The sequence below is a fragment of the Balaenoptera musculus genome, chromosome 6 (genome assembly GCF_009873245.2).
Source record: "Balaenoptera musculus isolate JJ_BM4_2016_0621 chromosome 6, mBalMus1.pri.v3, whole genome shotgun sequence".
In the NCBI taxonomy this organism is placed as follows: domain Eukaryota; kingdom Metazoa; phylum Chordata; class Mammalia; order Artiodactyla; family Balaenopteridae; genus Balaenoptera; species Balaenoptera musculus.
The window spans coordinates 105,870,772-105,883,310 of NC_045790.1; the positions used below are offsets into that span (position 1 = coordinate 105,870,772).

The 12,539-nt window shown below is 50.8% G+C and overlaps 1 protein-coding gene across 3 annotated transcripts in view; it reads left to right on the forward strand.

Annotated features, from left to right (window-relative positions):
* Positions 1-12,539, forward strand: part of OLFML2A (olfactomedin like 2A) — a 34,052-nt gene that overhangs the window by 7,205 nt on the left and 14,308 nt on the right. For all 3 annotated transcript variants that reach the window (XM_036854796.1, XM_036854795.1, XM_036854797.1), the window contains exon 2: positions 8,199-8,462. In XM_036854796.1, coding sequence (XP_036710691.1) covers positions 8,226-8,462 — 237 coding nt within the window. In that variant the 5' untranslated portion in view covers positions 8,199-8,225. The remainder of the gene's footprint in view (positions 1-8,198; positions 8,463-12,539) is intronic.

Below are 12,539 nucleotides of genomic sequence, written 5' to 3' on the forward strand. Positions count from 1 at the left end.
AGGTTTGCAGCAGGACCTGGGCCAAGGCTTTCAGGCCATACGGGGGACCCAATGAACCCAGCTGGGCTGGCCACTCTCCTGACCTCTGGTGTTCCTGCCAGAGATCTGATGCACCCTCCAGAAGACACGGTGTCTCCAGAAGTGACTGAGCTGTTCTCAGTTATGGCTGAAAGGATCTGCTCTGGTGTCCGGCAGACCTGGGTTCAAATCCTGCCTCCATCTCTCAGCTAGGTGACCTTGGGCCTTTATGATCTCTAGATTAGTGAGATCAGGCCTAGATAATGCTTAGCACCACTCTGGCACCTAGTGGGTGTCCAATAAATGATACTGTGATTTTAAAATCTTACCACAGAGACCCCAAAAGGGAGTGTGATCCAGAATGTAGAGAGGAGAAGCACTTAGGGTCAGTCAGAGCAGGGACCTCTTGAGGATGTTCTAGAAATGACCCGGTGAGGACTGGGTTGGGACTGGGGGCAAGTGAGAGGCAGGAGGGAGGTACTGCAGAGCATGAGAGTAAGAGTGACTTCTCTTGATGTCTCTCCAGCCTCTTTCCTGGGTAGGAGGTGAGGCTGCCCTGTCCACAGGCAGGTAAAGGGCAGAGGTCACTAGCCACATGGTAAGTATATGAGCAGTGGGCACTGGCAGACCTTCAGCCTGAAGATTCAGCTCAGGGTATGCAAACAAGTGAGCTGCAGTTCTAACCACGTGCTCCAAAGACAAGGAGGGAATGAGTATCATTCCCATTTTACAGATGGGGAAATTAGGATGTATAGAAAGACAGCTAGCTTGTGGATCAAAAAACCTGGGTTCTGGCCCTTTGTTGTTTTTTGTCTGTGTGACCGTGGGCAAGTCACTGACTGTTTCTGGACCTCAGTCCCCCCATCTGAAAAACATTGTCTCCCCAACTTCCCTTCCATATAGGGCCTTCTAGGATTCCCTGACCTGGCTCAGGTAGGGGAACAAGTGAGCAAAAAACCCCAGATAACCTGGTCAGCACTCTGCCACCTCTCATCTCTCTGGCTGGGAGGAATATTTGGTCTCGGGCATCCTCTGAGCCATGCAGAGGGCTGTAGAGCTTGTGGGGGAGGGCTCACATTCAAAGCAAAGCAAAGACAAAGAAAACCCAACACCCTGTTTATGTAGTGAGTCAGCCAAACACTTGCTAGGTTGGGGGTGTGTGTGTGTGTTTATTTGTCCCAGGGCAAGCTGGGGCTGGTGGGGTGGGGAGGCACATCCTAGAGTTTGGAGGATGAAGCAGCTGGGGGATTCAGCACAGCCCTCCCCCAGACACCTCCCACCCCACACCACTCAGCCAGCTGGGAAAAATAAAAATCAAGTGATGGGTGAATTTACTCTGCATTCCTCAGCACAGCCGGACTCCTGCTGGCTCTGGAGAGAGAGCTGTTTTCATTATCACCCTCCCTCCCCCAACAATCCTCCTTCCTCTTCAAGCCTGTCCTGTTTTCTGAGGGTGAGGGGAGAGCCCTTTGGAAGGCCAGTCTGGGACTTGAAATCTATCTAGGGCCCTAAAGGGTTAAGTTGGCCCCTCCTCAGACTTCCTGCTCCTGGGCGGTCCAGCCTCGCCATCTGCCCAGTACTTTCAGGGGTACAGGGGCAGCTCAACCCCAGTACTCACCAAGGAACTCTGTGGTCTTGGCCAGCTCCTCACTCAGCGTGTTTTAATTTTGTGTTTATAACAAGGTCTCTCCTAAGCAGGACTTGGGGTTTCCATCTAAGGAAGTGCTTTGCCCATCTTGGGAGTGGGAGAAGGAGTTCACAGCTTCCCTGGCATATCTGAGGGACTGCCCAGTGTGAAGGTTAGGGTGGACAGACAGGTAACCACATGAAACCCAGGCACAGCACGAGAGACCTCTGGGAACCTGCTTTTTGCTGCGTGTCCTAGGAATGTGGCTGAGAATTCCCCATCTCTACCTCAGTTTCCCCATCTGTGAAAGGGCTGCTGGCACCTCATGTTCCCCATGCATCCTGGGGTGGGAAGGGGGTCTTTGGTCAGCCCTGCTGCTGATTAGAGGTCCGAGGACAGTGGGGAGGCCAAGGCCTGTGGGAGCTGGGCCAGGGGAGCAGGAGGGGCTAGCACAGGCAGGCGGTGGTGTCCCAGGCTGGATCAGATGTTCCAGGCCAGGCCGGTCCCGGAGGCTTAGGTGTTGCTGCCCCTCCACTCAGGGAGTTTCTGCCTGTGGGTGTAACTGGAAACAGGCTCCAGAGCAGGCAAGGGCTGCACAGTGATGGAGTCCTCCTTCTGCACACAAAGAGTGTGGGACCGAGTGAGGCCCCACGGGGTCTCTCTGCAGGGAAGGTCTTGCTCCATCTCTCCTATTGGCTGGGGCATGCGAAGAGCATCCTGGTTGCCAAGCCCCCTGCCCAGGATTTACATTCAGGACCTCACACAACACTCTAAGACTTCAGTGCTCCCTCCCCATTTGACAGACTTGAACACTGAAGCTCAAAAGAGTCAGGTTGGGGCTGCTGAAAAATCCAAGATAGGGAACTTGGGGAGTTTGGAGATCCCTGGGGCTCCAGGATTCTCAGCCTTTAGTGGGCATCCAAATCCCTGGGGAGCCTGAGAGAGTCTGAGTGAAGGGATGTAGAGTAAGGACAGGGCATCTGCATTTTCCAAGTCCTTCCACCCCAGGTAATTCTGAGGCACATCCCCTAGTTGAGAACTCATGGAGGTTTGTGGAGCAAGAGAATAACAGATCATCAAAAAGGAGCTTTTGGAAGGTTAATCCAGCAGAGAGGAGGCTCCTGTATTGCCCAGGTAGCAGTTGATGCAACCTGAGCTCGGGCTGCGGCCAGGGAGTAGAGACCAAGAGATTGAGGTAGGAGATATTTAGAATGAAGCATCCATCGGAAGAACGTGACTGATGGGTTCCAGAGTAAGAAGGAGGCTCAGAGACCTGGGTTGGGCAGGAAGGTAGGTAGACACGGGTTTGGGAGAAGATGCTGGGCCCAGTTTTGGATGGATTAAGTTTGGGGTACCTTTGGGGTGTATCCAGAGGGAGGTGTCCAGCTGACCATGGGCTTAGGGGAGGTCTTTCCCTGCAGGAGGACATGGAAACTGCCTCTCAGTGAATCTGGGCTGGCCATGAGAGAATAGGGAAGATTCAACCTCAAGGTGACACAATTTGAAACTGTTCTGTTTCTAGAACATTTTATCGGTTGAACCGCCTCTTCCCCATTCTGGCCAGATTTATCCATCTCTCTTCAGAAATATCAAGTACACCTTCTCGCCATCTTATTGTGGGATTTCCTTGCAAATTGCTAGGGAACTTTTTAAGCACAAGCCACCCACCCTTCTGGGGTCTTTGGCAGCAGTGTGTGCTGAGCAAGCCTGCAGGGAGGGATGGGGGGCTGAGGCAGCAACTCCAGCCCTCAGGCCAAGGGCAAGGTGGGTCAGGCCCAGTGGGAACCCCATTTCCCCTGCCCCACCAAGGCCTGATCCAGGGCCAACATCTCTATTCCAGCTCATTTGCTGGTGGAGAAGCCCTTGCCTGGTGATTATTGGTGGTCATAGGAGTAAGAGCATGTGAACTAAATTTTGGAGTCAGCCTGTGCTGTGTGACCCTGGGCAAGCCCCTCATCTTCTCTGATGCTCAGATTTCTCCTCTCCAAGGTGGGGTTGTGGTGAGAGCAAAGAGGTAGAAAATGATGTACAAACGTGAGGGAGGGTTATTGGGAGCAACTTCAGTAGCAAGTAGACAGCAGTTGTTCTATGCCAGGCACTCTGCATGCATTGACTCATTTTAGCCTCAGGACAAGCTTATGAGGAAAGGACTGTTATCCTCCCCATTTTACAGAGGAGGAAGCTGAGGCTCAGAGGGGTCAAGGTCATGCGAGGAGGACACGTGGGAGCTGGGATTTGAGCCCAGGCCTGGCTCCTTTCCATGGTGCTCTGCCTCCTCCAGTCAAGCAGCACAGGACATAGTAACCACAGGAGGTAGGGGCCTGCCTGGGCTCCTGGCAGCCGTGGCTGGAGCAGAGGCTCTCTTCCGACTCCATTCCTGACTCCTGGCCTGTGTCAGGGCCTTGGCCGCCCCCATCAGGACGTAGCACCTCATCTGAGGAGCGAAGGAATGTTGCAGTCTGATGTGGAGGCCGCTGCTGGTGGGGATGGGCGTTGGATTATGGGTGAGTCCTGAGGAAGAGGCCTCTCTGGCCTGGCCACACAGAACACACCCACATCCCCTCACTGGGCTCTTACCCCCACCTGGGGGAGTGGGTGGGGCTGGCTAGGGGTTCCAGCAGAGCCGGGAAGGGGGCCCAGAAGTCTCAAAGAGAAGGCAGGCTTACGGTAGTAGCAGCGATCTAAAGAATATACAGCATCCGAGGCTGGCAGTCCGCGTTCACAGACAGGGAGAATTGCCCAGCAGGGCCCAGGGTACACTTCACCCACAGACAACCCAGGACAAAGCTTCCACCCGTAGCCACCTCCTTCCCCACCCTCCTCAGCCTCCAGGGGACAGCAAGTCTCCCCACCCTGGGCTCTGATCCCCTTGAACGAGTCATTTGATGGCTCCAGGGCTATTTCCTCATCTGGAGGACACTGCTAAGAATATCTACCAATGCACCCACGTGGAAAAACAAAGGGAAAAACAAGCCCCTGTCAGGATTCTTGGTGGTAATAATAACAACTACAACATATTCCTGGTATTCCGTCTCTCGGTTCTCACACAGTCCTTTGTTGGGTACACACTAGCAGTACCCTCATTTTACAGATGAGGAAACTGAGGCACAGAGAAGTTAAGTAATCTACCCAAGAGCACACAGCTGTAGGTGGCCCATGGCTGTGTTCCTAACCACTGCCCCACACTTCCCCAGCACTCAGTGAGTTCTCAGTAAGTGTCTCCTCCCTGGGCTCTGCACCCCAGGCTTGCTTCCTCCACCCACCATCTGTCCACAAAGCAGCCTGAGTGAGTGTCCCGTGATGCAGATCTGACCCTGGCTCTCTCCTACTTAAAACCCTTCATGAATGGATAAAGAAGATGTGGCACATATATACAATGGAATATTACTCAGCCATAAAAAGAAACGAAATGGAGTTATTTGTAGTGAGGTGGATGGAGTTAGAGTCTGTCATACAGAGTGAAGTAAGTCAGAAAGAGAAAAACAAATACAGTATGCTAACACATATATATGGAATCTAAGAAAAAAAAAAAAAAGGTCATGAAGAACCTAGTGGCAAGACGGGAATAAAGACACAGACCTACTAGAGAATGGACTTGAGGATATGGGGAGGAGGAAGGGTAAGATGTGACAAAGAGAGAGAGTGGAATGGACATATATTCACTACCAAACGTAAAATAGATAGCTAGTGGGAAGCAACCGCATAGCACAGGGAGATCAGCTCTGTGCTTTGTGACCACCTAGAGGTGTGGGATAGGGAGGGCGGGAGGGAGGGAGATGCAAGAGGGAAGAGATATGGGAACATATGTATATGTATAACTGATTCACTTTGTTATAAAGCAGAAACTAACAAAGAAAACAAAAAATAAAACAAACAAAAAAAACCCTTCATGAATCCCCAGTATTTTCAGGAATAAGTCCAGATCCTCAGCCAACTTTCAGGGCCCTCCACGAGCGGGCTCTGCCACCCCCAGCCTTAGCTCCTGCCACCCAGGCTCTCTGCAGGCACCAGCCAGAGTCAACCTCCTCCAAGCCCCTAAAGTGCCAGGCCCTTGCTTGTCTTTGCATATATGACTTGCTCTCCCTGGAATGCTCTACTCGTGCTTCGAGATGTCCCCTGGGGTGCCCTCCTCTGAGCAGTCTTCATGGGTGTCTTTTTCTGTGATCTCAGAGCTCACTATATCAGCTTCTCTCATGGCTGAGAAGGTCAAGGATGTACCTCTATTTCTTCTGCACCTCCAGCTATCACCCAGGGTCTGACTGAGGCCAGGGTTTCAAACAGGTGTCTGAGGGCTCAGAGCAGAAATGGAGTGCCTGCTGCCCTTCCCCAGAGGGCACTGGGACACTCATGGGGGCTGGGCTTGGCAGAAAGCCCAAGGGAGCCTTGAACTCACCTGGGTCCTGGCGGCTTCAGTGAGAGCTTAGTAGCCATGAGGCCTGCGGTGTTGGTTTGTTGATTGAGCCATAAATAGCTGTGTCCTGAGAGCCTGGAAGCCCAGGATGGGCTGGCTGAACCAGCTAGGGCAGTGGCTGGCTGGGGCTCCGAGAGCCCGGCTGGTGTGTGAGGGCAAGGTAGGCTGGAGGCGGTGACTGAGTTTGGCACCTACCGCTGATCTCACCAAGCTGACTCTTGCAGGCACAAAGTCCTGCTGCCCCAGGGACCAGTGACCGCACTTAGACACTGGATATGTGGCCTCCCAGGGTGGGATCGAAGGAAAAGGGAGGAGGGAAGGGAAACCACTAAATGGAGGTCATGTATCTCATTTGAGCCTCACTATGAGGAGGCTGGGTATGGAGAGTCATCCATTTTACCACTGAGGGAATGAGGCTCAGAGAGGTTATGTAACCTGTTTAAGGTCACACAGGATTTGGGGAAACAGATTTGTAGGAGAAGCAGCATAAACCAGTGATTTCTATCTGGAGGCAGATATCCAAAGCTGGATGTTCCCAGGTGAAGCTGTGTGAACTTGTGACTTCACCTCTCTGAGCCTCTGTTTCTTTAGCTGTATTAATAATGGCTCACAGTTAAGACACACTCACTATTGCGTAGGCTCTGTTCTTTACCTATATTAACTCATTTAATCATCACGACAACTCCATGAGGCAGGAGCCCATTTTACAAATGAGGAAACAGAGGCACAGAAAAATTGGGTTGCCCACAATCTCACAGTTACTGGCCTAGGCTCCAGACACCATGCTCTTAGCCCTGTGCTCTAGAGTGTCTGTAAAATACGGGCTTGTTTATCCAACAGATATTTCCAGGGCTCCTACTCTCAGCCAAGCAGGCACTGTTCTGGGGATATAGGAGGGAACTAGACAAAGTCCCTGCCTCTAAAGGTGCCTTCAGTAGAGTAGGGGAGACAAAAAATAAGAAAACACAGATATGATATTTCAGATGGTAGTGTGTGCAATAAAGAAAAGCAAAGCCACTACATAAGGGGACAGAGAGAAATGGGAGGTGTGTGGTCAGGGAAGGCTTCTCAGAGGAGGTAATGTGTAAGTTAATGTGAGGGAATGAACTCAGGGAATATGAGGGATAGGGGTTTCAGGATGAGGGTACCAAATTCGCAAAGGCCCCTGAGGGTGGAGTGGAGTGAAGGAAAGAGTGGCAAAAGGAGGGCCTTGAGGGAGGGTGTCAGCTCACATAGGCCTTGAAGGCCAGGCTAAGGACTTTGGAGGTAACGATACCCCCCCCATACACAGATATTATTAAAGGGTGTAACGCACCTGAAACCTGGGATGTAGTAAGTGCTCCGTAAAAGGTCTCCATTCATATTTTTTTACTATTGTGGCAAAATACACATAACATAAAATTTACCACTTTAACCATTTGAAAGTGTACAACTCAGTGGCATTTATGTAGTACATTCATAATGCTGTGCAACCATCACCACTACCTAGATCCAGAACATTTTCATCACTCCAAAAGGAAACCGTGTACCCATTAAGCAAACACTCTCCGTTTGCTCCTCTCTCTACATCCTGGGAACCACTAATCTGCTTTTTCTCTCTATGGATTTGCCTATTCTGGATATTAATATAAGTGGCTCTTTCATTTAGTATAATATTTTTCAAGGTTCATCCATGTTGTAGCATGTATCAGTACTTCATTCCTTTTTATGGCTGAATCATATTCCATTGTGGGGCTATACCACACCTTGTTTATGCATTGATCAGTTGATGGACCTTTGGGTTGTTTCTACCTTGTGGTTATTGTGAATGGTGCTGCTGTGAACATTCCTGTACAAGTCCTTGCTTTAACACCTGTTTTCAATTCTTTAGGTATATACCCAGGGGAGTAGAATTATTGGGTCACATGGTAATTTCATGTTTAACTTATTAAGAAACAGCGAAACTGTTTGTCACAGCGGCCGTTACTCTTTTCATTGTTGTTATTATTATAAGGCTTCTATTTCCTTGTAAGGAAATTTGTTTCCTTCTCTAATGGTGCCCCCAAAGGCCAGGGGGGCCGGATCCTGCTACCTGTCCCTCCCTCTCCTTCTCTCCCCCTCCCTTCAGCGCTGGCCTTCGGCTCACCGGGGCCCCTCTTGCAGGTGTTCGGCGACGTGGACCAGGTGCGCATGACCTCGGAGGGCTCAGACTGCCGCTGCAAGTGCATCATGCGGCCGCTGAGCAAGGACGCGTGCAGCCGGGTGCGCAGCGGGCGGGCGCGAGTGGAGGACTTCTACACAGTAGAGACTGTGAGCTCCGGCACCGACTGCCGCTGCTCCTGCACCGCGCCACCCTCCTCGCTCAACCCCTGCGAGAACGAGTGGAAGATGGAGAAACTCAAGAAACAGGCACCCGAGCTCCTCAAGGTAGACTTTCTGGAGTAAAGGCCGGGATGGGACCCCACTCCTGCGTGAACACCTAGCATAGGCTGGCGCCGGCTGTCCCTCCAATGAAAAGGCCACACGTTCTAAGGCAGGGGTAGTTCTCATCCCATTTCACAGGTGAGGAAACAGAGGCTCCCTGAGAGGAAACCAATTCCTGCCGAAGACCATTCGGCCAGTCAGTGATGGAGGCAGCATCCTTTGGCTAGCTTACCTGGATAGAGCCCTTTACCATCTAGTAGCATCTATCCCAGTGTCCTGTGTTTTACCCAAACCAGGTCATCTGTCAGCACCTCCATGTAGTATTTTGTGGCATTTGATTGTTTTCTATGGAATAACGTTTCCCATACTCACGTACCACCTTCGTGCCAGATGTTGTGCTGAGCTCTTTTCTTTTTTTTAACATTAGTTCTCTAAATTCTTAAACCATTTTGTGAAGTATGGGATCTTTGTCCTCATTTTATAGGCAAGAAAACTGAGGTTTGGAGAAGTTAGGTAACTGGCCCAAGCTCTCACATAATGACATGCAGCCGCAAGTCTATACCATATTTTTATGTAAATTTTGTGCTTATAATCCCCTCCCCCCACCCCACCATAAGAAGAATAGAAAGAGGCACCACCTCTAGGTGCCACAGCCCTGTGCCGGGCCCACCACCAGGACCCATGGCTTGGATAGGCATGTGCAGGGAGACCACAGTCCCCCATCCAGCCTGGCACCTTCGTGCCATTCACACCATGCGCAACTTCGTGCTTGGCGGGCCTGGTGGGGATGGGATGTGAACTCAGGGCCTGCTGTGTCCAAAGCATGTGTTCTAAATCACACTGCTCTCCTGTCTTCCTTTCTGTAATAGCCAGATAATTTGGTGGCTTTTTTTTTTTTTTAAATTTTATTTATTTATTTATTTATTTATGGCTGTGTTGGGTCTTCGTTTCTGTGCAAGGGCTTTCTCTAGCTGCGGCAAGCGGGGGCCACTCTTCATCGCGGTGCGCGGGCCTCTCACTATCGCGGCCTCTCGTTGCAGGAGCACAGGCTCCAGACGCGCAGGCTCAGTAGTTGTGGCTCACGGGTCTAGCCGCTCTGCGGCATGTGGGATCTTCCCAGACCAGGGCTCGAACCTGTGTCCCCTGCATTAGCAGGCAGATTCTCAACCACTGCGCCACCAGGGAAGCCCCAATTTGGTGGCTTTTGAGAGGATCCTTTTCTTTTATAATTTCTTCCAAACATGTGTCTATTTTGACCTTTTCGTGTCAAGAACTGTGAAGTTGACTGAGATGTTACCCTACTTGTAAGCTAACAAGTTAGCCTGCTAGTTTCATGGATGCTGGCAGTAGACACGAGCCAGAGACAAAGGACTTTATTACTCACAGTCGCCAGAGTGTCTCCACTTTCTTGCACTGGTTCTCCCACTCACTTCCCACGGGGTGATGCAGTGAGGGCCAGATAATACCTGCACACACAGTGGGATGTTTTCCAAGAGAGGAGCCCCAACTTAGAGAATCCAGATCTCTTATAATGAGCACCAAGCACACCTTCCCTGCTCCAGAGGGAAACACTCTCTGGATGCTCCAAGGCTGTTCACTCTGCAACAAGATGGCCTGGAACAAGGACAGTCAGTGCCTCTGCAGGCAAGACATGCAGAAAAGCAAGAGGCCTGGGAAGAACTGTCTCCCAACATTTGGCTAAAAATGTTTTCTTTAAATTTAACTTTAGTTTTATTTTTGTAACTACTGGATGGATACCAAAACTCTTGAAGTTGGGGGTGGTGTTTGAATTTTAGGCCAAGTGGCCTCTTGACAACTTGGCAGTTCCTGGACCACACTGTCTCCCAAACCCAGTAGGGGCCTGCAGTCTCCAGGCACTGAAGCCATAGGCCAGTCTTCAGTTACAGGGACAAAACCGACTTTTGCTCAAATCCACTTCTCAACAACTGAATTGTAAGCATTCTTGACATGAGGATAGACAAAACCTTTTCCTAAATGCTGGCTAATTTAATCCTTGCTATAGCCCTTTGGAGAGGGAACTTATGTTCCCAGCTTTACTTGGGGGAGGAATCTGAGGCCCAGAGAGGAACTGTGACTTCCCTAACATAACACAGCAAGAAATTTGAATCCAGGAATTCTCTGCTGTGTCCCCTTGCCAGCGGAGAGGTCACTGGGCAGTTCTCTCAGCCGGGAGCTGTCCCTTCAGCGCACAGCAGCCATGGGGGGTTTTATCCAGCCTTATAGGACTGGACTGGGGCAGTGGTGGGATTAACCCAGCAGGAGGGGTCGTAGGAGGAACACAGAGAAGATACTCTGCCTCCTTGATACTGTAGAAGTATAAGTGAGTACCCGACAGGTACCCAGTGAGCCCCAAGAGGAGAAGTGGACAGAGGCAGTAGGAGACAGAGCTGAGGCCCCTGTCATTTGGCTTGGCTCCCCCTCCCTCAGTGGGCAGCCCCCCCACCCCGGGAGAGGAGGTTAGGGGAAGCCACTGTGGAGGGGAACAGGGCAACCCACCCTATACCTGCCCCTTGTCTCTACCCCAACCCTTCCCCTCAAGCTAAGAACTGCGGCTGTGATTTAGCCTTAGTTGCATGGCTCTGAGGAGAAAGAATGGGATTCTAGATCCCCTTTCTTGGGGGCGTGTCTCTCACCTCTTCACTCCTTTTCCTTCTGGACATGAATTTGGCATGGCCCCACCCTTGAGGAATTCCAGTCCTATGGGGACACAGCTCCTGACCCCAGTAATGGCAGTGCAGTCAGTGCTGGGCCAATGGACGTTCCAGGGACTGTGGGAACCCAGAGGAGGAGGTAACATTACAGCTGGGCTTTGAGGGATGTGTAGGAGTCCCTCAAGTGAGCAGAAATAAGAACATTCTGGGTGAGAGTAAGTGGAGTGGGTGTGACCCAGGGTGCCCCCCTGCCCTCTCTCTGCCCCAGCCCCACTAACCACCTGTCAATTCCACACTGTACTTCTCAAACTACATGTGGTGAAAGACCAGTTTTTAAAAAAATCTGTCAAGCACTGGGAATTCCTTGGCAATCCAGTGGTTGGGACTTGGCGCTCTCATTCCCAGGAGCCCAGGTTTGATCCCTGATCGGGGAACTAAAATCCTGCAAGCCATGTGGCTCAGTCAAAAAAAAAATCTGTCAAGAACCAACACTCTTGTAAAATACTATAAAAATGAATTGTTAGGAAAATGAATTGGAATAGAAACAGACACGCAAAATACAAGTCCAGTGTTGTATTATTAGAGTCCACAGATATAAAATTTCTCTGTCAAATGGCTCTGAAAGTTTATAAAAGCCTACACTCACTTTTTGTAATTATTTTATCACAGACTGGTAACGAGCAGCTTGGACTTGTGCTGGTCCACAGACTACATTTTGAGTTGCTCGGCTCAAACACACCATGTGTCTTCACACCTCCAGCTCTTTGCACGAGCTGTTCCCTGTGCCTGGAATGTCCTTCTCCGGCCATCGTTGTCTAATTTGTGCTCCTCCTTCAGAGCTCAGTTCAAACAAAACTTCCTGCTGGCAGACTTTACTAAACCTCACACACTCCCAGACAAGGTCAGTGCCCCGTCGTTAATGACCTGGGCACCTGTATGTGTTCCCACCTGCATTCCCTGATCCAGGCACCTCTGTGTTACTCTGCACTCCTTGACAGCCTGTAAAGGACCATGAAGGCTCGTGTCTATTGTCATCACTGTCCTTAATGCCTGGCCCAGAATGAGCATTTGCTGAGGCCGAAGAAGGTGGCAGGGGCAGATCAAGAAGGGCTTGAATGCCAGGGTCAGAAGATAAGTAGCCACACTTGGGCAGTGGGGAGCCACAGCAAGTAATCTAGCAGGGGAGGGACCCATGGTCAAAGCTGTGCTTTGGGAAGCCAGTTTTGGTGGCCATGAAGGCAGCAGAAGTGAAGCTAGGAGGTCCCATTTAGCCGCCTGGAATAGTAATCATCATTGCTGGTATTCATGAAGGCCTTGCTGTGTGCCCATTCTGAGCTGAGCCCTATCCAGACGGTACTGCTCTGCTCCACAACCTTGCTGCCCATTTCACAGAGAAGGAAGCTGAGGC